The sequence below is a fragment of the Canis aureus genome, chromosome 13, assembly GCF_053574225.1.
Source record: "Canis aureus isolate CA01 chromosome 13, VMU_Caureus_v.1.0, whole genome shotgun sequence".
NCBI classification, from domain to species: domain Eukaryota; kingdom Metazoa; phylum Chordata; class Mammalia; order Carnivora; family Canidae; genus Canis; species Canis aureus.
The window spans coordinates 16,312,454-16,339,742 of record NC_135623.1 but is presented as its reverse complement, the minus strand read 5'-3'; the positions used below and the strand labels follow the sequence as shown (position 1 = coordinate 16,339,742).

At 41.0% G+C, this 27,289-nt stretch overlaps 1 protein-coding gene across 10 annotated transcripts in view; it reads right to left on the bottom strand.

The window, feature by feature from the left end:
- LOC144281958 (uncharacterized) overlaps positions 1–27,289 on the bottom strand; it is an 80,522-nt gene that overhangs the window by 13,259 nt on the left and 39,974 nt on the right. For 2 of the 10 annotated variants that reach the window (XM_077844959.1, XM_077844960.1), the window contains 2 exons: positions 25,377–25,457; positions 21,788–21,866 (listed from right to left, as the gene is read on the bottom strand). In XM_077844959.1, the coding sequence (XP_077701085.1) occupies positions 21,788–21,866; positions 25,377–25,418 (121 nt within the window). In that variant the 5' untranslated portion in view covers positions 25,419–25,457. Of the gene's footprint in view, positions 1–10,264; positions 11,077–12,609; positions 12,835–14,866; positions 14,937–21,787; positions 21,867–23,883; positions 24,119–25,376; positions 25,458–27,289 lie in introns of those variants that run through there. The other 8 variants (XR_013350329.1, XR_013350331.1, XR_013350330.1 and 5 more) reach the window with 6 other exon arrangements.

Here is a 27,289-nt window from a genome sequence, read left to right as displayed (position 1 = left end):
AGTCTCTTCCTAGGTAATCTCAATGGCTTCTGTGCCTTTAAATGCTGATACAAGGAAGGGAGGCTTTGAATGCTGATTATGCTAATAACTTCTAAATTCATATCTTCATCCCAGACCTCTCTTCTGGGCTCCAAACTTACAACCAACTGCTTAATTGATATCTCCTCGGATCTCACTGACATCTTAAGTTTAACATGTCTAAAATAGAACTCCTAATTTCTCTGCCAAACCTGTTTCCTCCAAGCTCCTCCTTCTCAGTAAATGTCCCCTCACTCCACCTGGTTGCTCTAGCTAGAAACCTAGGAGTGAGTGTTGATTCCTATATTTACCTCACCTCAATATCCAATCCAACTGCAAAGTACGAATAGTTTACCTCTAAAAATATGTCAAATTAGTCCATTTCTCTCTGTCCCACTGCTACCGCTGCACTCAACATCACTTACCTAGACTATTCATCAGCCTCATGACTGGCTTCCTTTCTATCCCTCACACATTCATCCTCTATATAATACTACCATGACTTTTTTTTTTTTTTTTTTACCATGACCTTTTTGAAAACAAAATAATAATACAAGCTTTTATTGGGTGTTTATCATGTGCCAGAAACTGCTGTAAGCACTTTATATATATTTAATCTTCACAATGATTCTATGAGGTAAAACCCAATTCTACCCCTAATTTTATAGAAAAGGTAACTGGGGTACAGAGAGATTAAGTAATTTGCCCAAGACCACACAGCTGGTAAATGGTAGAGTATGGGTTTGAACCTAGAGTGACTCTTTAGCTTTCAAGCTTATCTACACATTCTATTGGATCGTGTTACTCAGTCTCAAATACTTTCACTGGGACTCACTGGGACTAAATTCCCTGGGACTAAATTCTCAACTCCATACATAGGCCTTCCGTGTCCGTGACATGCCTCTTGCTCACTCCTCCAAACTCATGTCGTGCTGTTTCCTTTCCTTCCCTTTCCTTCAGCAGCATGGCTGATTTGTTTTGTTTCCGTTTCTCAACTTCATTGAACATGATAAGCCCTTTCCTGCCAACCAGCATTACTTATCCTCCACCTCAAATACTCTTCTCCCTGGCTTCTTCTCATTCTTTAGGTCTCTCTTTAATTATCTGTTCTGAGAGAACTTCCTTTGCAGTGCTATGTCTTAAGTGTTTCCCTCCTGATATGTTCTATCTCAGCTTCATATTTGTTTTCTTTTTAACCCTTAAAACAATGTCTAATTACCTGTTTTGTTTACTTATTTTGTCTTTCTTCCCCACCAAAATTAAGTGCAATGAAGGCAGAAGCTGCGTCTTATGTATTCAGAGCCTAATATGGAGCCTTGTTCATAGAAGGAACTCTGGGAACATTAGTTGAATGAACATGTATTATTGTTTTTTACTTCATAGCTTCTGTTCACTCATAATTTCTGCTTCCTCATCACTTTAGTTTGTCTCAGCCTAGACGCCTCTCCTCTTACATGGAGCTCTACTCAACCTTATGTCCTCTCTCTTTGTATCCTTTTAGTCATAGTTTTTATTGCTACCAATTGCCTCAATCACTTCATATTTTCCAACTCAAACTCCTGGGAGAGAAATATTGATTTGTCCAACTCATTTTTTAGGAGGCAGACCACATTTGTAGGTCATTGGCAAGCTTGTGGGTTGCTTGCCTTTAGGTCAGATTCCCAGTCCTAGTCCAAACAGTTGTGTGGGTCAGGGTGTGTGTAGGGGGGGTGGGGGGTGATGTTCTCCTTGGTGCTGCCTTTCATCAGGGCTGAGGATTTAGTGGGCACGATGATTGATGTATGAGCACAAGTGGCAGCCATAGTGGCACTGGTGGCAGATACTTAATCAGGCCTTACTTAATGGTCAGGTTCCCCAATAGTTGCCTTTAGGAGGCAGGCCTCACAGTATTTTGAGTCCTTTGAGGACTCAAACACAAAAATAAACACAAAATGAAAGCTGTCACATTTACACAGGTTTCTTTCTTTTTTTTTTTTTTTTTTACACAGCTTTCTAAAACTAAAAAGAGTGTATCCATGTGCATTTGTAAGTCCAGCAATCTTGTGAGGCAAAGGATATTGTCTGTATTTTACAAATAAGGAAACTGAGGCTCAGTTTCCTTGCCCAAAGTCAGACACATACTAAATAAGAGCCAGCACCAATTCCCAGGTCTCTAGATTCCCATGCCTGGGCTCATTCCTCACTACCTCATTTGAATTTCTCATCAAATGTTCTGAAGAAGCTTAATGATGATCGAAGTTTTCTCTAAAATAGCACTATAGATGGGCTCCATGGGCTCTGGGTTCTCAAAACACTTATAAAGTATCTAAGGATTTACAGAGCACCTGCCATGTGCCAAGCACTCTGCTTTACAAATACTACCTCAGTTCAACTTCACAATACTCAACGGGAGGTAGATATTCCAATCCCCACTGAAGAAACTGAGATTTAAGACATTAGGTCACTGTTCCAAGTTTAAGATCTAGTATATGGCACTGCTGGGATCCTACTTTGGATCTTTCTGACTTCAAAGTCCATCTTCCTTACATTACTAGACTGTCTCCCTTCTCCTTCTCAACTATGTCACCTTGGTCAAGTTACTTAATTTACATGACCTCCTATTTCCTTGTCAGTAAAATAAGGATATTAGTCCTAATCATGGATTATTATAGGTTTATGAGCAATCATGTGCTAGAAGAGCCTATTCCAGTAAACATAGTAGGTACACACTTTCAGTCTAGTGTGGATCTAAATCTTCACATGTGAAAAAAATTAGAATTATCAACTTCAGTTGCCTATAGCAAATAGGATCTCTTGTTAGACTCTTTTCTGCTGGCAAGTATTCCTGGTCCAAGTTCTGAAGACATAAGGTTTTGAGGAAAACAACAGTTATTCCTTAGGAAAACAGAGCAAATCAATGTACTTCTGAGATGTGAAAGAACCTGGATTCAACCTAGCTGTAATGTAGCAGAACAGAAATTAATGAGAGCTCAATAAAGAGATTTGAGTATGTGTCTCACAAGCTTAAGATTTTCTCTAAGGCCAAAGCATTTTACATATTATCTTATTTAATCCTACCACAACTTTAAGAGGTAGGTCTTCTGGGGCACCTGGGTGGCTCAGTCGGTTAAATGTCTGCCTTTGACTCAGATCTCGATCCCACGGTCCTAGGATGGAGCCCCTCATCAGGCTCTCTGCTCAGTGGAGAGCTGCCTTCTCTCTCTCCCTCTGCCTGCAGCTCCCCCTGCCTGTGCTTTCTCTCTGTGTGTCAAATAAATAAATAAAATATTTTAAAAAAAAAGAGGTAGGTCTTCTTATGACCTCCATTTTTCAGGCTCAGAGAGTTTAAGTCATCTGCCTCAGGCCACACATCTAATTTGAGGTAGAGAAAGAACCAGAGCCCAGTTTGGCACTATTGGATCAAACTTTCAGCTGTGTGCCATCTGGCAAGTCTACTAGCAAGTTAATCTGCTCTGAAACTCCAGGGCTCTTTGGATAGAAACTTACTCCCCAGTCAAACACCATCCTGACATCTTGCCCATTCATTGGTCTCTGGAAAGAAAAATCAGTTCTACAGGCATTGGCAAAATTTAGAGAGAGTGCTAGCTAGAATGACACTTTCCTATATAGCAATATGGACAAATACCAACAATAAATATTGATAAACAATACAAATAGATGTAAATACATACAGCTAAACAAATGATACCATGTGAGAAATGCAAGAGCAAGAATAATAACTAATCTTTGTACAGCACTTTTATGATTCATAAGAGATATGATTCATATATTTTTTAAGATTTTATTTATTTATTCATGAGAAACACAGAGAGAAAGAGGCAGAAACATAAGCAGAGGGAGAAGCAGGCTCCATGCAGGGAGGCCGATGCGGGGCTAGATCCCGGGACCCCAGGATCACACCCTGAGCCAAAGGCAGCCACTCAACCGCTGAGCCACCCAGGTGTTCTGATATGATTCATATCTATTACCCAATTTGCTCCTCTACCACCCCTTGGGGCACCCGGGTGGCTCAGTCGGTTGAGTGTCTGCCTTCAGCTCAGGTCATGATCTCAGAGGCCTGGGATCAAGCCCTGCATTGGGCTCCCTGCTAGGCCAGGAGCCTGCTCCTCCCTCTCCCTCTGCCTGCCATTCCCCCTGCTTGTGCTCTTTCTCTGTCTCAAATAAATAAATAAATAAATAAATAAATAAATAAATAAATTCTTTTAAAAAAAATAATAAAATAAAATAAAATCTTTTTTAAAAAATGAGGCTTGAAGAAATTGATTGAGTGTGGAGAAGTGGACATATATTGTTTTGTGGTCTCCTAGCCTCCATTCTTCCTTTTGTAATGGTACCCTGTGTCTCCTATAGAAATCAAGTACCTTCCATCTCAGTAACAGTGATTGAATCAACATGAGCACATGACACATCAGATCTTTGAGTGTCAAGCTTGGAACTTTTGTTTAGGCTTTTGTTCAAACTGTTAAGATGGAGGAACTCTCTTAAACCCATGGATATAAGTCTGAAGTCGGTGGCTACTACCACCAGAAATGTAATATTGTATATAAAATTTAAGCCTGCAGAAGAAAATTCAGTCTCACCAATGGAAAGTAGAAATGGAAATTAAAAATAAAAAGGAGGGCAGCCCCGGTGGCGCAGCGGTTTAGCGCCGCCTGCAGCCCAGGGCATGATCCTGGAGACCCTGGATTGAGTCTCACGTCGGGCTCTCTGTTTGATGCCTGCTTCTCCCTCTGCCTGTGTCTCTGCCTGTGTCTCTGCCTCCCTCTCTCTCTCTGTCTCTATGAATAAATAAATAAATAAATAATCTTTAAAAAAATAAAAAGGAATGCATAGTAAATGGAGGTAGGACTAAATCTTAATATTTAGTAATTACATTAAATGCAAATAAGTTAATCTCACCAATTGAATTTTTAAAAATCACATCCAACAATAAATTAGCTATAAGAGACACAGTTAAAACATAAAAAGATAGGAATATTAAAAAATAAAAGGATTAAAAAATTAAAATAAAAATAGAAAGATGAAATACATGAGGAAAATATGAACTGGGTTGTGATCTTAATTCTATCAAAAAGAAATTTTAGTCTCAAAAGATAAGTGATAAGAATAATTATTAAAAAGAAGAATAATTATATATTCATAAAAGAAACAACAGACATACACATAGATGCACTTAATTATATAGTCTTAAAATATAGAGAACTGCAAAGAAGAATAGATAGATGCATAATTATAGCTGAAGATTTTAATATCCCCCTCATAGAAACTGATATATCAAGGCTTGGATATTATAATTACCATATTTTAACAATTCTACACCTTATGCAAGGCTGGACCCTGGTAGAATTAAAGAGTAATAAATGTGAAAAAAAATTTAAAAATAGGAAACTACTGTAGTTTGTGACCAAGGATAAGGGAAAGGCAAAACTTCAAAATCACAGACTATAACACAATAATGTTGATGGGTAATAAGGATTCCTATTCAAAAACACACTGTAACTAGATGAAAGACAAAGTGACTAGATGAGAGAATGGGAGATGTTTGAAATACTTAGCATACAAAACTCTTGCAAATAAATAAGAACAGCAACCTCTAGTAAAAGACATGAACAGAGAAAAAATTCAAAAATCAAAAGGCATATGAGGAGATGCACAAAAAAATCAGAGAAATATTAAAACAACAATGTGCTATTTTACATCTATTAAACTATAAAAATTAGAATATTTGAGAATGCTTGCTGGTGCAGTTGTGGGACGCTGGAGCCCTTATGCATGATGGCAGGAACACAGACTGCTATAGCTATTGCGGAAAGCAATCTGATATAAATTTTGAGAATTACGAGCTTATGAACTCTGAGCCCACAGTTCCTCTTCTGGAATACATCTCAAAGAAAATCTTCGGCAGACACACAAAAAATTGAAATATTAATCGCAGTGTTATTTATGATGGTAAGGACTTAAAGGTAACCTGTTTGGTAATCTATCACTGGAGCATAGGTGACTAAAATGTAGCAAATCTTTATATCATGAAGTATTACACAGCAGTCAGAAGCAATGGATTAGATGCATACACAGCAACATGAATGCATTTGAAAAACAGTATTCAGTGAAAAATCTGAAGAAACAAAATGAGATTTAAACACTGTACCATTTATATAAATTAAAATACATCCATACCAAACACAAATTCACATTTTATAAGACCATATATAAATGAAAAAATATATACCAACCCGAACTTAGTTGCCTGTGTGGGGAAAAGTAGGGAACTAAAAGAGAAAAAATAAATAACAAAACTTAAAAGTATAATCACCAACCTAAGATGATTAAATGCCATGTACTAAGGAGTGTGGTTAACTAAACCCTCTACACCTAAAGTCAAACCAACCAATCAATAACTGAACATGAAATTGGAAGGAAAGACAATAGGTATTGTATAGTTGTCTCTGGATTTGGGGATAAGGAAACATTTTTATAGTTTTCTTAATACGTTTGTAGACTTAAAATTTTTTACATTGAACACCTGTTACTTTCTGAAATAAAATATATAATCAGAATTGTAAAAAACAACAAACTTTGGGCACCTGGGTGGCTCAGTCAGTTGAGCATCTGATTCTTGGTTTTAGCGCAGGTCATGACCTTGGGGTCATGAATTTCAGCCCTGTGTTGGGCAATGCAGTCAGTGGAGATCTGCTTGAGATTCTCTTCCTTTTCCTCTGGTTCTGTCCTTCTCCCTAATCTTGTGCTTGTTCTCCCTCTCTCTCTCTCTGTCTCCCTCTCTGAAATAAATAATTAAATCTTTAAAAAAAACCACCTTCATTTGGAGGATTATGCTTCAGGGGTATAATGGTGGTGTTCAAAAGACTTGGAAGGAAATACAAAAAATGTCAAAGTTGGGGTCCCTGGGTGGCGCAGCGGTTTAGTGCCTGCCTTTGGCCCAGGGCGTGATCCTGGAGACCCGGGATCGAATCCCACGTCAGGCTCCCGGAGCATGGAGCCTGCTTCTCCCTCTGCCTGTGTCTCTGCCTCTCTCTCTCTCTCTGTGACTATCATAAATAAATAAAAATTAAAAAAAAAAAAGTCAAAGTCTGTGCAGAAAAGGTGGAAAAATGCATATATTTACCTGTGTTAAATGACCTTAATTTGGGCAGCCGGAGTGGCTCAGTGGTTTAGCACCATCTTTGGCCCAGGGTGTGATCCTGGAGTCGCGGGATCAAGTCCCACATAGGGCTCCCTGTGTGGAGCCTGCTTCTCCTTCTGCCTGTGTCTGCCTCTCTCTCTGTGTGTCTCTCATGAATAAATAAATAATTTTTTTAAAAAATTACCTTAATTTCTAAAATAATGTTTGTACAACTATCAAAATAAAGACAAAAGAAATTTAACAAAAGTAAAAGCAGTTTTTTTTTAAGTTATGTTTTTATTTTTAAAGTAAACTCTATGCCAATGTGGGGCCTGAGATCACAACTCCAAGATCAAGAGTTGCATGCCCCAAACCATAAGCTTTAAATTTTAAAGATCTATTTATTTATTTGAGAGAAAGAGAGAGAGCTGGGTTTGGGGGGGGGCAGAAGGAGAGGGAGAAAGACTCCCCGTAGAGTATAGAGCTTACCACAGGCTTGATCTCAGGACTCGGAGATTAAGACCTGAGCCAAAATCAAGAGTAGGATGTTCAATCGACTGAGCTGCCTGGACACCCCTATTTTTAAAAATTTATTTATTTATTTGAGAGAGAGAAAGAGAGAGAGGGGGCAGAGGGAGAGGGAGAGAATCTAAAGCAGACTTGCCCCTGAACACAGAGCCAGACGTGGGGCTCAATCTCATGAAACCAAGATTATGACCTGAGTTAAAATCAAGAGTTAGATGCCCAACTGACTGAGCTACCCAGGCACCCTTTAAAAAAAAAAAATGTTTTTTAAGATTCCCAAAGCAACAGCTTTAAAAAGATATTTAGGGGATCCCTGGGTGGCGCAGCGGTATAGCGCCTGCCTTTGGCCCAGGGCGCGATCCTGGAGACCCGGGATCGAATCCCACGTCGGGCTCCTGGTGCATGGAGCCTGCTTCTCCCTCTGCCTGTGTCTCTGCCTCTCTCTCTCTCTCTCTCTGTGACTATCATAAATAAATAAAATTTAAAAAAAAATAAAATAAAATAAATTAAAAGATATTTAAATACATCCTTACTGTTAACTCTTTTCCCCAAATTTTGCATTAAATTCAATATCTTTATCTGGTGATATTTGGAAATACATAACAATTGGTAGAGCATATGCCCAACTATTTAGGGCAGACATTGGTTGTAAACGATGCTCCCATCAGACTGGAATGCTGAAAATATAGACTACCCACAAGCCAGCCCTCCAGTCTCAACACAGTGTTCAGGCTCAGGCACCAAAGGCCTTGCTCTTTTTCACAATGGGAAGATGCTTATGTTATAGAAATAGGTATAAAAATGAAGGGTGCCAAAATATGCCACCCAAAAAACTGCTGTTTGGCATACACCTTATTTTTAGTGAAATGCACTTGAAAAACAACAGATACAATAGGGACACTCTGATCTCCTCTTTTCTTCCTGAAAACAGGAGATAAAACTCCCACGTGAGAGCTGCTCTGCATATACCAGGAGAAAAAAAAACATTCATATCATCAAGGACAGAAAGTTGAAACTAAGGGAATTATGCACAAACAGACCTTGTTCAAATAACTCTTATCTTCCTATAGCCTCCCTGTACATTTTCGTTATTTTTTCCACAATTGCTTCTCTTTGTTCAACCTAGTATAAAAGCATTTGAGTTTTGCTCCTTCTTTGGGTCTTCATTTCCTTATTTATACTAAATAAATTTTTATGCTTCTCTTCTGTTAATCTGTATCATGTCAATTAAATTTTCAGGCCCTGCCAAAGAGCCCAAAAGGTTAAAGGTAAAGTTTTGCCTCCACTACAAAAGCCACATTTTCCAAGCCAGAATATTCTAAAGATTATAAGGCTCAGAAACTACAGTAGGCACAAACCTACAGGAAAAAAGGAGGAATACTTGCTGTTCCTCCCTTACCACCCACCTCCTGGTATTTGGGTGCCCTGCTTTTTGATTCTGAAATTTGGTCATACTCTTAAACATTCTTCATGACCTGGCTTAAAAGTCCTTCCTTCATGAAATCTTCCCTGAAAATACCAGCCAGAGTTTTGTTTAATCTTTTTTTTTTTAAAGATTTTATTGATTTATTCATGAGAGACACAGAGAGAGAGAGACAGGCAGAGAGAGACACAGGCAGAGGGAGAAGCAGGCTCAGGCAGGGAGCCCGATGTGGGACTCGAGCCCAGGACTCCAGCATCACACCCTGGACTGAAAGCAGGCTCTAAACCACTGAGCCACCCAGGCGTCCCTTGTTCAATCTTTCAACCAATATTTATTGAGCATCTACTATGTTCCTGACCCATATGGGTAGCCCTGTGCTAGCGTACAGAGGTGTGCCTGGGCCTGACTCCCCTGGGATTAGTCCTTGATGCATTTCTTGTAAAACAAAGGCAGGAAGGAGTCAGCATTTAATTCTCACAGCTGAGTTTGGGATAGGTCCTATTATTAACCCCATCTCACAAATGTAAAAAATGAGGCACAGGAAAGTCAGATCACTTGCCCAAGAAAATACAGCTAATAAGGAAATAGAGCCAGGAATCAACCACAGTGGCCTCAAAGAGCTGGCAATCACACTAGCTGTATCACTTCTTAGTATGAAAAGGCTGTCACACTTCATTCGATGTCTTGCCTTACGTTTTTGTTTTTTTGAAAAATTTATAAGAGGAACATTACTTTTTGCTTTTTTATCTTAAAATGGTATTTCTTCGGTGTGGTATGATGCCTACTCTCCGGGTTCACTCACTCATTCTATAGCCTAGTGCAATGAAAGGGAAAGCTTTGGAACCAGACGAACCTGACTTCAGATTCTGGCCCAGGCCCTTACCAGTGGTTTGACTCTTAGCAAATGACTTGCCTGTTCTAAGCAGTTTCTACATCTGTAAAATGAAGACAATAATAGGTATCCCCTAGGATTGCTGCTATGAGGTTTAAAGAAGCGCATCACAGGAACTCTTCAAATTTATGGAAAAGTGCTTTGCAACCTGTGAAGAGCTATGTGAATGCCTATGATAATGATGTGGTGAGCGGGTGGTAAGAGAAGATAAGTGTAAGACCAGCAACCCTGCAAACAAGTAGCAATTTTTTAAAAATTAGGGTACAAAACAACAGAGAAGCAAAAGGACTTTCACAAAGTACCTTCTTTATGTTAAGAGGAAGTCTGATTTTGTTTTTAAGGGCTTGATATATCTGTAAGAAGAAAACATCATCACCCACAAGGATAACCATCAGAAGTACTCAGTAAATACTAAGTAATACAGATATTTACAGAAAATAGAGTTCTCTGGATATACTGAGATAAATTGAAAGTGAGGATCAAGTTTATATAGAGCTTATTTATCAACAATTAATTCCCTAAACACTGTGATGATGATTGTAGAGTAGTGAGTATTAGTTGACTATATATTTATATCAGGCAATATACACACATGGCCCATGTAATCCATACAAAAACCTCATGAAATGAGGAATTATCACTCTCCTTCCAGTGACAAGGAAATAGAAGCCCCAGGAGGTGATGTGACTTTCCCAAGGTCATAGAGACTAAGGAGGTAGAGTAGAAACACAAACCCAAAGTTTGTTCAAAAAGAGCACATAATTTTGCTTCCCAGATTTTGCCAACCTCGTGACATTTCTCCTTCCAAGCAACATCACTTGAGTCTGAGTGCAAGGTTTTTTACCCAGTTCCAGTTCATCCTTCTGGTCAACACAGATTTCCCCATTTTCACCCAGAAAGGCTCTTTTGGCATCATCTTCCTTCCGCTGCCTGTTATGTCCTGCTTCCTCAGCAGAATCCTCTTCACTTCCCTCTTCTTCAACTCCCCAGATGTCATCCTCCTCTCAGTCCTCCTCCTTTTTTTTTTCTTCTTGGCTTCTCCTGCCTATTTTCTTTTTCCATTTCTTCACATAGTTCCCTCCATTGCTTCTCTTTGTCCTGTTTAGAATGTGAAATTTCAAAATAATTTACAGATGGTATAAACAAAGTTAACCCAGTTTAGAAATGTCTGGTGTCTTTCCACAGTCTTAAAGATTTCTGGGAAGGTGTTTGTTTACATACAAATTTTCAGTATGTGTGTGGTGGAGAGAACTCTGTGTATGTGTAATTTGTTCACAAATAAAATTGGTTCAGACTCAGCAATCATTTATTGGATGCCTACCGCACTGCTAAGCATAGTGCTAGACAGACTACACACATTATTTCTCTTCCTCACAACAATCTGTGAGGTAAATGTTACTAGTCCCACTTCCTAGATGAGCGATCTGAGGTTCAGACCGATCAAATGACTTGCCCACGTTGTACAGCTAGTGGGCGGTAGAACTAGAATTAGAAGAAACCCAGGTTTTCTGGATCTGAGGCTGGTCTTGTTTCTGCTCCATCCAGTAACACAATCTTTATGGAGCTCTTTGAATTTGCCTTTGACCTGTGATCAGTACAAACTTGCATTAGGTCAGAAATGGGACTCCTTCTTAGTTCTCTAATGTGTTCATCTAGGTCCCAGAATTTGACCCCTAAAGCCAACTTCATAGATTTTTCTACTCAAAAGTTCATTTAAGAAAAAAAGGGGGGGGGGGCAGCTCCGGTGGCTCAGCGGTTTAGCGCCGCCTTCAACCTGGAGTGTAATCCTGGAGACCCCAGATCAAGTCCCACGTCAGGCTCCCTGCATGGAGCTTGCTTCTCCCTCTGCCTGTGTCTCTGCCTCTCTCTCCTTCTGTGTCTCTCATGAATAAATAAATAAAATCTAAAAAAAAAAAAAAAAAGTTCATTAAAGGAGGGATACAAAAAAAAAAAGAAGGGATACAGTCTAAATTCCTATAGGGCTTTCATCATCCAGAGCATCTGGGCCAACTGGTCTTTTACCCAGTTTGGGGGGAAAAAGCTAGACTGAGAACCTGCATGCCCAGTAGGGATGGGAGAAATCCTGCTGGGAGAAAATGCTTAACATCTTGTTGTGTTTCCCATGTTTATTAGAAGAAAAAGCTTTCTCTTTCAATCAGGACTTCATTTTCTTATGTCTGGAAAGCACTGCCTACGATTAAGAACTCTAGTTCTCCACTTCCCTCTCATTGCTCTACTCACTCATCAGCGTCCCCCCCTCCTTCCTTTCTTTATCAAAACTGCTCTTTGCCGAAGGTAACTAGAGACTGCCAACCCCATGGACTCCTCAGCTCCACCTGGACCTACAACAATCCATTGAGTCCATCTATTTTTCACTAGGCCTCATCCCTTTCACGTCCTCTCTTTTCTCCTTTCTTTATTTTTGTGTGATCACTCTCTTGCAAACATCCTCGGTTCCCCTGCCCTCCTTAATTAAGCAAACCCTCAACTCTGATTAAATCCAACTCTCCATGCCTGCCCCTAGGCAGAGAAAATATCTAAAGAAAACAGTAAAACCAAACCGGTTGTTCTCATTTTAAATCCATTATGAAAAAAATAAAAATAAAAATAAATAAATCCATTATGACTAACCTCAGGTGAGCCCTTCGTGCTAGTCAGTGAGCCCACTGTATTTCTGTGGTTGATTCACTCTCCTTCTCCTTGAATAACTATTTTTCACCTTCTTCTTTTCCTCAAACCTCCAACACATCTTTCTCAATCTTGGGTTAAGTTGTTAGCCTCACTTCCTATTTCACAATCAGAAGAAAATTTCCACATACTCTGTGGCAGCCATGGTGTTATGCCACTTGGAATTCCCTTGAAAAAGAATGGGTCAGTCAGTGGTGAGGAGTGCAGTGAGCTGCTGGCTTGTAGCTTTAGCACCTTGGGATCTACTTCAGCATTTGAACCCAGGACCTGCTGTCCCAAAGCACACCACAGACAGTGGCTGGGCATGGAGGCAGTGCTAGGGTTCAGCTATTTCTAACAGGGTGCTCCTCTACAGGGAGTCTTTCCACTGGAGCCCTGTTGGGTGGATGAGACTTTCTCAGAGCTGTGCTGCACTCATAGCAATTCTTACCCAATCCTTCTTTCCCCCTCTTCTTGCCCAGGTGTTGGACCTTTCTATTTCTATACCCTCTACCCTTCAGTTCTCCCAAACTTTATTCCCAATTAATATACTACATTTCTAGCTGCATCTTGGTGTCTGTTTCCCAGAGAATCCAACTGACAAATGCCCTTCACTACCATATCTACCCACCAACCTGTTTTTAATTCTAATATTGTAATTCTTTACATCTGCAATTATGGATGAAATACCCATTCTCCTATGGAAAGCCAACTCATCTTCTTGGGCACAAAATCTCATCCACTCTCATAGTCTCAGGAGTGTTGCTCCAGAAATTCTCTTCTGCATTTCCTATATTTATTTCTCTTTATTGAATCATACCCCTTAGCATACATACATGTAGGCAGAAAGATAGCACTCTGTCTCTCTCTCTCTCTCTCTCTCTGCCTCGAGAGAGAGAGAGAATATATATATATTCTTGATATATATATATATCTTGACCAAAATTTTCTGGTACCTACCACTCCATTCTCTCTACCCTTTTTTACAGCAGAATTCTCAAAAGACTAGTCTATATTTGCAGTCTCTAGTTCTTCTCTTTCCCTTCTTTCTTGAACCCATTTCCCCCCCCCTCTATCTCTCCACTGAAACTATTCTTGTCAGAGTCACATGAACTCCATGTACTGAAAACAGTGGTCTATTCTCAGTCTTCATCTTTCTTGACCGTTTGACACAGTGATCATTCCTTCTCCCCTTAAAATACTTCACTTGATCTATAGGATACTACTCTTCCTTGGTTCTTTTTCTACCTTAATTGCTACTTTTTCTGTCTTCTCTGCTTGTTCCACTTTGTCTTCCAGATCTCTAAATATTGGGGTACCCCAAAACTCATCCTCAAATCTCCTTTACTCAATCCTTAGGGGATTTCATCCAGCTTCATGGGGCTTTAAGTATTACCTATAGGCTGATGATTCCTGAATGTATATCTCCTAACCAGATTCATATTCAATTGTCTCTTTGACATTTGGGTGTCTAATAATCATATCTGACTTAACATTTAACAATTGTGTCTTTTATTTCTGTCCCCACCCCAGCCCCAAATATACTCCTTCCTTGTTCTCTATCTCGGGAATTCCATCCTCTAGTTACTTGAGTCAAAAACCTTGGAGCCATCCTTGTTTACTCTTACTCATATTCCATATCTAATCCATCACTTCTGAGAGTTTTGCCTTAAAATGGATCTAAACACTTCCTCCTGGGATCCCTGGGTGGCGCAGCAGTTTAGCGCCTGCCTTTGGCCCAGGGCGCGATCCTGGAGATGTAGGATCGAATCCCACGTCGGGCTCCCGGTGCATGGAGCCTGCTTCTCCCTCTGCCTATGTCTCTGCCTCTCTCTCTCTCTCTCTCTCTCTCTCTGTGACTATCATAAATAAAAAAAATTTTAAATTAAATTAAAAAAAAAAACATCTCCTCCTGTCTCCACCACTATCATCTGCTTCTGCCTTTGGTCCACTGTAGTCTTTTTTTTGTTCCTATCGTCTTTTACAATACAGCAGCCAAAGTAATATTTTAAACCGTGAGTCAGTTCATATCATTCCTTTCCTAAAAATGTTTACAATGGCTCCCCATTTTACTCAGGGGTATGGACCTAACTACTCTCATCCTTTCTCACTCAGCTCTAATCACCCTGGGCTTCTTACTCTTGAGTAAGCAAGTTATGTTTCTACTTCAGGGAATTTGCATTTGCTGTTCTTTCTACCTAGGTTTTTCTTCCCCAGATACCTGCATGGCTTGCTCTTTCCTCCAAGTCTCTTAGATGCTGTTTACTCAATGAAGCCTCTCCTGACCACTCCTATAGTAAAAGAACAAAAACCTCATGATCATAGCCTTCTGTATTGCTTTATTGTTCTCCATAGCTTATCTCACCATCACACTCATATGTATTAACTTATTTATATGTTTCTTATTGGTCTCCCCTGAGTGTAAGCCCCATGAGGACAGAAACTTCTGTTTGATTTCACTAACATATCTTCAGGACCTACAACAGTGCTTTGAACAGGCATTCAACAAATACTTGTTGAGTGAATGTATGGTTTAATAATAATGGGTGCCATATATTGAGTACTTACTATATGTCAGGAACTTATAAGATAGTTATAGATGAGAAAACTAAAGATCTAAATAACTAAGTAACTTGCCCAAGGTCATACAGCTAGAAAGTGATGGAGCCTGGATTTGAACTTCAGCATTCTTGCCCTAAAATTTATGTTCTTATCCAATATGTAATATTGCCTCAACAAAACAGTATTAGATGATAACCCCAAAGTAAAAACAAAACAAACAAACAAACACAAACAGACTAAAAGTGTAAAAAGGTTTGATAGATTTTTATTTTGCTATGATGACTACTTCGATGCTTCCTTAGAATTATTAAGTATGAAAGTTCCTGTGAAAATATTTTTTTTGAGTGCTTGTGCTTTGCTGGTATTCTAAGCATAAGCTTAATCTGCCTACTGGGTAATCAAACCTGCCACTGGCCACAAACTTGCTTGAATGGACTTTCCTGAAGAACCAGGGAGTTGTGAAGCCATTGTCTGAATCATTACTCCACCCATAAAACAGTTCTAGGACAGCAGGAAAGCTGGTGAACAGCACTCACACCTTCCTTCTTTCTCCAAGTCATGCATCAGAAATGGGCTCAGTAGCTGCCTTCTAGATCACCACACTGTGAGCAGGGAGCGTGACACAGAAGGAGTGTAACTCAACAAGTTTAAGGCTGTGCGTGACCTTGGGCAGTTTATACATACTCTCTGAATCTCAGTTCTTAGATCTGAAAGATGGGAATAATATCTGTCTTGTTAGGTGATTTTGAGGGCTAAGTGGAATAATTTTTGGAACGTGCTCAAGTACAAATGAATGTGAGTTCTTTCCACCTCCCTCCTCTCAGGAACATATGACCAGCAAATGAGATAATGACTATTAGGCTGATTTTGCAAATGCAAAGAACACTGTCCAACTGAGGAATCAGACATCTGGAATTTAGGGTGGGGGAGTTCCTTATTTTCTTATTCCCCAGGTCTTATTTCCAACCTCTTCAGAAAACTCTTCATCATTTTTAAGAAGGAAATTGTCAAAGATGTTACCAGATTTTACCCATTGAAATGAAAACAGCAGAATTAGAATGAGGTTGAAGGGCTTAAAAATTCCCTTGGGGGCCTTGCTAAGTGCAAATTCAAAGGCCATGGGCCCAGAGATTTTAATCAATAATTGCAGCAGAATGAGGGAATACAAAAGTGATTAATAATACAGGGGGCCCAGATTGTTGTACTACCTTAGCTGATACTCGAGGTAGAGGTTAATTTACTGTTTCCCAAGATTTGTGTTTCTCAAACCTCTGACCACTATTATGAAGAAATTCTCATCATTCTGCTAGGCTCCAAATTGCTGCCCACTGGCTCTTGTGCCAGCTCAGATTGATGGCACTTACCTTTGATGTCACTTAGAGATGGCCTTTTTAAGATTCTCTCCTTAATATAATCAGAAAAACTAAGAGAACATAAGAAAAGGATTTGACAAGAAGTATGAGCAGAGTTTAGATTCTCTACAATATTTCTCTATTTTCTTAAAATAACATATTTAGTATTTACAATTAAAGGAAAATATGAATTAAGTCAATGGCATGTCATAAGTCCTCTGTTTGTTGATTTAATAATAAAGGAACAGAACACAATGAGCACAAGTCACGGAGACAGACAGACCAGCTCAATCACATACTAGTTGTATGACTTTGGACAAATTACTCAATTCCCCTAAGCCTCTTCCCTCATAAGTAAAATATTGAGAATAACTCCCTTGAAGTATTGTCATAAGAATTAGAAATAATATATGTAAAGCACAGTGTCTGGCAGATAATAATCACTCAATAAATGGTAATAATTATCATAACTTTTCAAAATCTGGATATGTTTCAGAAAGAGAAAAAGGTCATTCCATATTTCTTCACTTTAGTAATATGTTAAATAAATCAGCAAGTTAATCGTGTGGGAGCAGTTCTGTGACCAAAAGAAAGTTTGCAGTATGAGTTATCATGTGTCCCTCCTCCAAGGTTTGAAAACAGTTTTGTTTTGTTCTGTTTTTTAAGTGGGAAGACTTCTTTTTGGCTTATATCATCCCCCCAACCCTACCTCCAATAGAAGAATAAATGACAAAATAGCCACTTTGAATAGAGGTTGTTATTTTGCTCTGAGCCATTTTTAGTTGGTTTAAATAATTCTTTGTACAATTTTAAGAGATTTTTTTTTTACCTTTGGGATTTTTTTTCTCTTTTGACTTATCAGCAGTCTTGTTAGAGAACAGCTCCTTTATTGGCTCTTCCATTTTCCTTTCTCCCACAAAAAATGTTCCTAATCTTCCCTGTTCTTTTCAGTGCCCCTTGATTTCCATCCCCCCACACTAAGCTTGTGGTTCTGCATTTAACTAAAAATCAGGTCACAAGGGCCAGTTCTGCTTCCTAAAACTTACTAGTGAAGGGATGTTGGTCCACATACATCCTCTCTGTGCCTCCATGTTTTCATCCAATAAATGGAAGAAAATAGACCGTACCTGCTTTCTTCATACAGTTCTCAGAAGAAAAGAACCACGAGAAAGTACTTAGTTAGACTGTAAAGCCTGGAGAGTCAGCTCACTGAAAGTGCCGTTTCCTGTGTTATATCCCACGTGCATCATAAGGCGGAAAGAGTATAGGTTTGGGCACTTTATTGACTATAGCATCTTGACAAGTCAAGTCACCTCTCTGAGGCTTCGGCTTCCTTATCAGTTAAGAGAGAGATGGTAAGTCCTACCCTCCCAGCCTCACAGACCATAAGACTTAAGGGATATCGATGTGCTTTGCACTGTGGCTAAGCTATCTTCATTGCCTTTTGTATCATTATTCCTTCAAAGATCATAAGGGGTCCCAAAAGTGAGAGACATAATTTTCTTTCTCTGTGGCCATCTCCTCCCAGCCTTTGTCCTGATGAAACAAGGCAACCACTTCTGCCTAAACCACAACAACAAAAGCAAGGGGATTGTGTATGGAGGTATCAGAACAGAGGGCGAAAGGGTCAGGGACCAGGAAGGAAAGTTAACCAGCTTTCTAGGCCAGGTCCCACTGGGAGGACAACTGGGCTCACAGAGCATCTAAAGGCTGGAAACCCCAGTTGAGGCAGGACAGGTGAGGGAATTCCCACCCATCTCCTTGCTGAGAGTCACTAGGCTTTTCCAATGAGGTGCAGAGACCCAGTGGTAAACTGGATGTGTCCAGTTAGTTGTGTCAGGGGAAGTAGGACCTGGGAGTATCAGACCTGATTAGAACCTAGAAGGAGGGGATCCCTGGGTGGCTCAGTGGTTTAACACCAGCCTTTGGCCCAGGGCGCGATCCTGGAGTCCCGGGATCGAGTCCCACGTCAGGCTTCCGGCATGGAGACTGCTTCTCCCTCCTCCTGTGTCTCTGCCTCTCTTTCTCTCTCTGTCTATCACGAATAAATAAATAAATAAATAAATAAATCTTTAGGAAAAAAAAAAAAAGAACCTAGAAGGAAAGGATGCCTGTAAGGGTAATGTGAGCATGACACAGAACTGTGTCATAAGAAAAACAACAATCTAAAGAGATAATGCTGGAGTTTTAGAAATGTAGTCTCTTGGCTTTGTCTCAGACTTGCTGGATTAGAATCTGCATTTTAATAAAATCCTCCAGTGATTCATACGCACATTAAAGTGTAAGAAGCATTCCTTCAGCATGGTTTAAATTCTCAAATAGAAGGTTTGCCTGCTTGGGGAGGTTGATACAACTCAGAACAATTACTGCCAAATAATTTTAAAATTTTATGGAAAGTATTGAACAAAGATACAGTTTTAAATGTATAAATTAATGTTTTCAGTAAAAAAAAACTACAATGCATTTTAAGGAAACAATCAGATTAGGCATATTAGCATGACCACGCATTTACACAAGATGTAGAAAGTTCCTATTATTTATTAAAAAGAAACAACTGAAAAAAAGATAATAATGGGAACTTGTTCAAACTGTATCCACATTCTTCGGATAGGAAAGGAAGGAAAGAAGGACGTGTGTCTCTTCCTTCCTTCCTTCTGTCTGTCCTTCCTTTTTCTCTCCTCCCCTCCCCTTCTCTCCTGAACCCCTTGCTGTGCATGTGGTAATTTATATATATCATCTCCTTGCCCTCCTGTGCTGGTTTCACTGAGCCAGAAAACCAAGAAAGGGGAAAATAAATAAACCAAGAAAGCTTCATCCAGGGGGTATTGTCCAACTGCCCTTTGGCAGCCCTTTACTATAGAAACCACTGGCCAGAGACAGATTTCCCTGGCTATGGAATCTTCCAGGATACACTCAAAGACAAGTGACTACAGTTTCTAGAGGCTCTTTTGTATAGTGGGTGTAGTTAATAAAGGCTGACAGGCCTTTGTTTGATTCCTGTCTCTATCACACACCTAGCTGTGTGCTCTTGGGTGTGTCGCTTGACATTTCTGAGTCACAATCCTGTCAAATGTAAACTGGGCTAATAAGAGACAATAGTACTTATTTTATACAGAGTTAAGAGAATTAAGGGAGATAATATAAGTAAAGCACTGATTCCATGCCTGTGTTTAACAAAAGTGAATTCCCTTCCTCTGCAAGGGAATTCCAAGACTATGTAGATTGAAGGGTTTTTCGTTTTGCTTTTTTGTATAGATTGTAGTCTTTCAGAGGCCTCCGCTGAAGCCTTCATTCTAAGGCCGGCACTACTCTCTTCTCCACAGTTGGGAAAGAATCCTCCCCATTTTTAATAACAGGTCTCAGGGAAGAGACAGAGGGAACGATTTTATGAAGGCCCAAGTGTCTGAGTCCTCCTCTTTCCCTTCCAACCAGAACCAGGAAAGATGGCAGAGAGCGAAAGCTGGGTCAAGAATTACCATCATGGGGCCCCTGGGAAGCTCGGTCAGTTGAGTATCACCTCTTGATTTGGGCTCAGGTCATGATCCCAAGATTGTGAGATGGAGCTCTTCTTCAGGGCCCACATTTAACAGGGAGTCTGCTTGAGATTCTTGCTCTTGGGGCACCTGGGTGTCTCCGCGGTTAAGCATCTGCCTTCAGCTCAGATCATGATCACAGGGTCCTGGAACTGAGCCCCATATCGGGCTCTGCTCAGTGAGGAGCCTGCTTCTCTCTCTCTCTCTCTCCCTCTGCCCCTCCCCCTACTTGTGCTCACTCTCTCTCTAAAATAAAATAATAAATATTTTTAAAAGTTTTTTTTAAAAAAGGTTTGCCATCATGACTGGGCCAATCACAGCTGACATCTATCTGGGGATTTTATTTTTATTTATTCATTTATTTAAAGATTTATTTAGGGGCAGCCCGGCTGGCTCAGCGGTTTAGCGCTGCCTGCGGCCCAGGGCCTGATCCTGGAGACCCAGGATCGAGTCCTGAATCAGGCTCCCTGCATGGAGCCTGCTTCTCCCTCTGCCTGTGTCTCTGCCTCTCTCTCTCTAATAAATAAAATCTTAAAAAAAAAAAAAAAAGATATAGTTAACCTTTAAATAAGCAGGTGGTGGGGCAGAGGAAGAGAGAAAATCCTGAGGCAGACTCCCCACTGAATGGGGAGCCTGAGCCAGGCTCCATTACAGGACCCAGAGATCATGACCTGAGCCAAAAATAAGAGTTGGCTGCTTAACCAACTGAGCCACCCAGGTGCCCCTGGGGATTTTAATATTTTAAAATTTTACCATAGTTCTGATGATTCTCTTTGCCCAAAATCACTCCCAAGAATCACGCAGGACCAGCAGGGCAGTGTAAAGTACTGGAAGCCTGATTCTGGACTCAGAAAGACCTACACTCAGAGCACCTGGGTGGCTCAGTTGATTGGGCATCTGCCTTTGGGTTGGATCATGATCTCAGGGTCCTGGGATGGAGCCCACATCAAGCTCTCTGCTCAGCGGGGGTCCGCTTCTCCCTTTCCCTCTTTCTCTGCCCCTGCCCCCCACTCATGCTCTCCCTGTCTCTCTGTCTCTCACTCCATCAAATAAATAAAATCTTAAGAAATAAAAGATCTAGGGCAGTCCTGGTGGCGCAGAGGTTTAGCGCCGCCTGCAGCCCAGGGTGTGATCCTGGAGACCCTGGATCAAGTCCCACATCAGGGTCTCTCTGTATGATGCCTGCTTCTCCTCTGCCTGTGTCTCTGCCTCTCTCTCTCTGTCTCTATGAATAAATAAATAAAATCATTAAAAATTAAAAAATTTTAAAAAAGAAATAAAAGATCTACACTCAAATATCAGCTTTTCTGTTTACCAAATGTGTCTTGGCAAATTATTTATCTTTTCTGAACCTCAGTTTCCACATTCAGAAATAGGAGATTTCATAGTGAGAATTAAGTAGCGTTTGCAAAGTCTCTAACATGGTGCTTGGTACATGGTAGGGGCTCAGTACATTTTAGCTATTGTGGTTATCAGGACAAGTATAATTAGTCCCATTTTAAAGATGAGCAGTTTGAGACTTAGAAAGATCAAGACTCATTCAAATCTTGTGATTTCCAGTTTGCAGCTCCATTTTATGAAAACTTTAGAGGAACTCTTGATCAGTGGCTCTGAACCCAGAGAACTTTACCTGCCAAAGGTCCAGACCAAGAACACTGATGTTCTAATAGTAACAAATGGTGGGGTCAGGCTTACGTTTAGGGTTGTCTATTTCTGGATGAATCCACTCCCCCTGGTGATTGGGATGATCGACGATCTGATGTTTCCATTGTCCCTAAACAAAGAACCAAAGAGTGAACATGGCATTAGTATTTTTCCATTCTTCTCATACCATCAGAAAGACCAATCAATTTATAAAGACAATTGTGCACCAGAGCATGATTCCTATAGCTTCTTTCCCTTTTTTTGAGCTAATACATGAGACTCTTCAAGTTCTCCTTTCCACCCAGAGGTTGCCGAACAAAGTAGCAGAGACCCATTCTGAGCCTGGTCCCATCTCTGCATGTTTGTTCATGAAGTTAAGAAAATATAGCCTCACAGGGAACACCATCTAAGGACTTTGGCACTTGGGACCATTCTCTTCCTGGTATGTAACACAGCAAACTGTGGCCAAATAAAATCATGCTAGCATCAGTTTTATCTCTGGACCATTCAATAGCTTATTCCTTTAGTTTCTTCTCACTTCTGACATGAGGTCAGGAATTAGTCCTTAAAGAGAAGTTCCCCATTCCTATCCTCAACACCTTTGGCTCACTCATGTCCCACCTTTCCCTTTTAGGACCAGTGCTGAGATTTCCTCTTCTTAGACCTATTTCCTGTTTTGACCATGTTCCTTTGGCTGCTTTCCACCACTTTGGACAAACCTCTTGTCTAGGGATGCTTGGACCTCCCCTACCCGGCATGACCTTTACCAGAACATCCCCTTTCAGGTAGGCACAGCCTTGAGAGCAGAGCCCAAGGCTACAGTCTTATGGACAGTGGGGAGGGGGGGGGGGGTGAGAAGAAAACCACAGGATCTGAGTTTCTCTTCTACAAATTAAACTTTACATCTCTTCTGTCTTAGTTCTCATACCCATTGCAAGGAGAGACACCCCCCCCCCTCAACTTATACTTTGGGTTTGGTGTCAGAGGTCCTTCCCACTCCCCTTCCATTGCTTTGTTCCAGTCATCTGGCTTCTTGACATTTCTGTCTAGGATGTATTTGAAGTCTTCCCAAACCTAAAACAAAATGTTCCTCCTTGAGGACAGGTGAGTGGGCTAGGACGAAACTGGGGTCATATAGTCAGGCTACACCTGGCTCCTTAATCCTGCCAACCTCTGTCCTTACCCCTATGAAAGCCCAGCTCAAGATTCTGGAAATAAACCCAAGACAGGAGATAAAAAAGCCTTAAAGCAGCTCCAGCTCCTCCTCAAGTTCACTATTACTTTGACCTTGAATGTTTTACCTCAAATAAGACAGGAATTTCCCTTGTGTCTGACCCTCTCCCTCCCTCAGTCATGTCCCCTTATTGTCAGAACAAGTCTTCTAGCCTGTATCCCTCTCTTGGTGATCTGCTTTGTACCCAGGATGCTCCAAGACCTGTAACAGTCTTCCCTTGTACTCCTAGCCCCTTCTATTTACCAAGACAAAACTCTAAGTCACAAACAGCCTACCCTGACTGACGTTCATGTCTTCTGCTCTGGAGCCTCCAAAATTTTGCTCTACCTACCTAGAAGTTCACCTTGGTGCTGACCATTTGCCCAGACCGACTAAAAGTTTCAATGCAAGCCTACTAGACTCAGAGGCGTTCAGTAGCATTGCAACTGGGAAAGTTCTAGTTCCTGAGCTGTTTCAGTTGCCTTTTCATTCCTGACATGCAACAGTCAGCATCCCACCATGAGGACGATAGTCTTAATAGATCCCTGCCTTCTAACTACTTTCCTTTTCTTCCAGCTCTACTCAGCAGGGAGCATAGAGACCTGGAGCCTCTCTCCTCTCCCCTTGAGCCAACCCTGACTACATCAGGTGCATGGTCCTCAATACAATTGAAGGTCTATGGTTAATCTTGCTGCTCTGAGCCTGCCTGCTGGGCCTGGAAGAAACCCAGCCCCTATTTTTCCTGTGGTGCTGAAGACACAGACACAGCCTGATCATCTGTCTTAATTCCCTGGGTCCACTTCCCTCCCACTGGACTGGAGCGCTTTACTAAATCACCCTACACATGGCTGGGCCACTGCCCACCTCTCTGCAGGCCTCTTCTTCTTTTTTTTAAGATTTTATTTATTTATTTGTGAGAGACAGAGAGAGACAGAGAGAGACAGAGAGAGAGACAGAGACAAAAGCAGAGGAGACCGATGTGGGACTCCATCCCGGAACTCCAGAATCACGTCCTGAGCTGAAGGCAGACGCTCAACCACTGAGCCACCCAGGTGCCCCATCTGCAGGCCTTTTCTTAGGGAGTTCTTAGGGATTCCAGCTGCTGGGTCCTATATTGCTCCTGTTTAACCCCAAACATCTCCTCTGCATGAGGCTGAATCTGCTCTGACCTGTGGAGTAGCAACAAAATAGGTGAGGCCCTCCATGACTTGGTTCCAATAGACCTTTCCAACCTTATCTCCCCCGTCTCCACCTTGAACTTTATACTAAACTAGTGCTTCCAGTTCTTTACACAACTATTGCTTTCTACCTAATTTTTGTGTTTGTTCCTGCTGTTGTCTGGGTCTGGAATGTCTTTCCTCCAATTCAATTTCCCGCTTCCCTGCTCTAATAAATTCGGTGTTTGAAATTCAGTACATTATTAACACATAAATCCCATTTACTAAGGACTTATTATATACCAGCTTCTGTACTATGTATGTTAGCTAATTTAATCTACACAACAACCTTCACCAGTGGGTATTATAGTAATCCCAGTTTGTGAAATTGACTTTCATAACAATTATGTTCCTTGCTCAAAATCTAACTGCCAGTAGATTGGAGTCTTACAGGTAGTAAAGGGTAGAACTTGGATTCAAATCCATATCTATCTGACTCCAGAGTCTATGTTTCCAACCCCTAGATTAACCCAATCACTCAAGTATTGCCTCCTCCTTCTCAGACCACCACCTGCACCCTAACACAGGCTAGGTTAGGAGCCCCTTTTAGGCTACACATGATTTGTGCTTCCCTGACTCTCAGCACTAATTATACAGTGTGACCTTTGTCTGTGTACTTGTCTGCATCCCACAGTAGATTCTGAATTCCAGAAGGATTCCCAACCCCTGGATTGTCCCATTCGTAACTATAGCCAGTAGAGCTTCCCAGTGAATGACAATAAATCAGTGAAAACACTCGATTTCTCAATTTACTGCACTCCCCGTATCAGTTACTCTGGAGTCAGAGATCCAGGTTCACATCCTGATGCTAATGTGTATGTACTTGGCAAGTCACTTCATTTTCTGTCAGTTTCCTTATTCATAATGGAGAACAGAGGACACTTCACAGAGGCTACCAGAAGGATCAATAGTCTCAACAAATGTGAGTTACTTCCCTCTTTCCTCCACACCTCTTTGGACACCAATATTTAGCTGGATACCTCCTTGAGGGATTAATGCCTCAGTTTCTGCTTCTATTCCCAGCCTTCTTTTCCTATCCTCATAGCTGACATCTCCACCTGTTTTCCAGCTAAACACTGTCTAATCTCAGGTTTCTTATCTTTAGGATCTTCTATTTGCAGACATTCACCCCATTTCCTTGGTTTCCAGGCATAGAGGTCTTTTATCTTTTTGTGAGGCAGTAGGTCCCAGTCATCCTCCAGAATCTCACCTGCCATTTGCTAGTTGTTGATTTTGACCTCACAAGTAGCATTGGGGCAAATGATCAGAGTGTATAGGTGAATGTATTGATCTAGAAAGGAAACAGGAAATATTTCAGCCCATATTGGACATCTTTGGACCTCAAGCATTAAATGCACCACCGAGAATAGTTCCTGAATACCACCTCCTACATATACACAAACATACTTCACCACATCCCTCATCCCATTTCTGTGGTTAACCCAATACAGACTCTGGATCACATTCTCCTAAGTACACACTCCTTTGGTCTCTCCTGGCCCCCATTCTTCTTCTATGACAGTTCTGGTCATTCTCTGACCTTGTCTTTTTCTGTCTGTCCCCCAGATTGTAAGATTCTCAATAGGAGAGGTCATGTCTGATTCATTTATTATGTCTGCAGCTTCCAGCACAGGCCTACCCCAGAGGACAACCCCGGGGAGCCTCTGCACGTACAGTGCCTGCAACGGCCTTGAGCCTGAACACAAGTTCTCCAATGACGCAAGCCCTATGGGCTTTTCTAGACCCGATTCCTGCCTGGTTGTGCCAAATTTCTTGCAGTACCACTCTTTCTCAAGTCTTCTTGACTTTTCTCATGTGATTATCCTTCCAGGAATTAAATCCTCCCTAAAATTATCACTCTTTCACAAAACCAATTCATGTTCATCTTTTAAAACTCAGCACAGGGGAGACCTCTAAGAAGCATTTCTTAAGCCGCCAGGTTATGTAGGGGGCTTCTTTGTGCTTCCCCAGGCCCTCAACATACTAGGTAGTCCTCTCCTTTTTTGATTCATACCTTCACCAGACTGTGAATTCTGTGAGGTCAGGGGCCATGTCTGGCGTACTCTATCACCAGCCCAAGACCCAACACAGAGTTAGCATTTGGTGAATGCCTGTTGAGTTGCTACATGAAATCCAGCTACTATCTTCCAACCAACTTAATCTCTCTAATCTGATGTTAATAAAATATACTCGTCATCCATATTTAAACTCAGCACTCCTCACCTCCCCCATCCCTTCAATATCTAGTAGTGGGTAATTAGGCCATGGCAAACATTCATGCAAGAGGGGACTTTATCTGACTCCCTAGGCTCTTAGAAACTGCCCCTAGGTGAACTCCTATACTTTATAGCACTTTTCTATATCTATTTTCTGAGAGTATTTACTTCATAGGGTTATTGTAAGGATTAAGTGAGATAACATATATAAAATGCTTATCCTTCTCCCTCAGCTGAAGACCATCTCTCATACTCACCTGACATTTGATGGTCTTGTTGTTCTCATGGTATTTCCCTGGGTAACAAAGGATGACCTGTATTTTGTTGTTGCCAAAGCCACAGATGTCAGGGACTAGAAATCAACCCCTGGTGCATGATTTTGCATCACTTTTAGGCATTTTGCCTGTTCTGAGGCTAAGACAGATATAGCCTATGTATTATTATTTTTAAAGATTTATTTATGATAGACACACACACAGAGAGAGAGAGAGAGGCAGAGACACAGGCAGAGGGAGAAGCAGGCTCCATGCACCGGGAGCCCGACGCGGGACTCGATCCTAGGACTCCAGGATCACGCCCTGGGCCAAAGGCAGGTGCTAAACCGCTGAGCCACCCAGGGATCCCCAAGCCTACGTATTATTAATCAGGGTCCCAGCAAGAAATAAATAGCACACTCAAATTTAGGATTACTTGAGGGGAATTTAATAAAGGAACTATTTACAAAGATGGGGGCAGGACAGAGAAATGACATAAAGAATAGTGCTGTGCTGTGAGCTAGCAACAATAGGGCTATTCCTACCCCTATCCTTGCAAGGAGCAAGAGTGGTTACCAGAACCTAGAAGAAAAAAATTCCTGTGGGGCGGGTTGCCAGGAGGGAAGCTGTGAATTTCAGTAGAGAGAAACAGC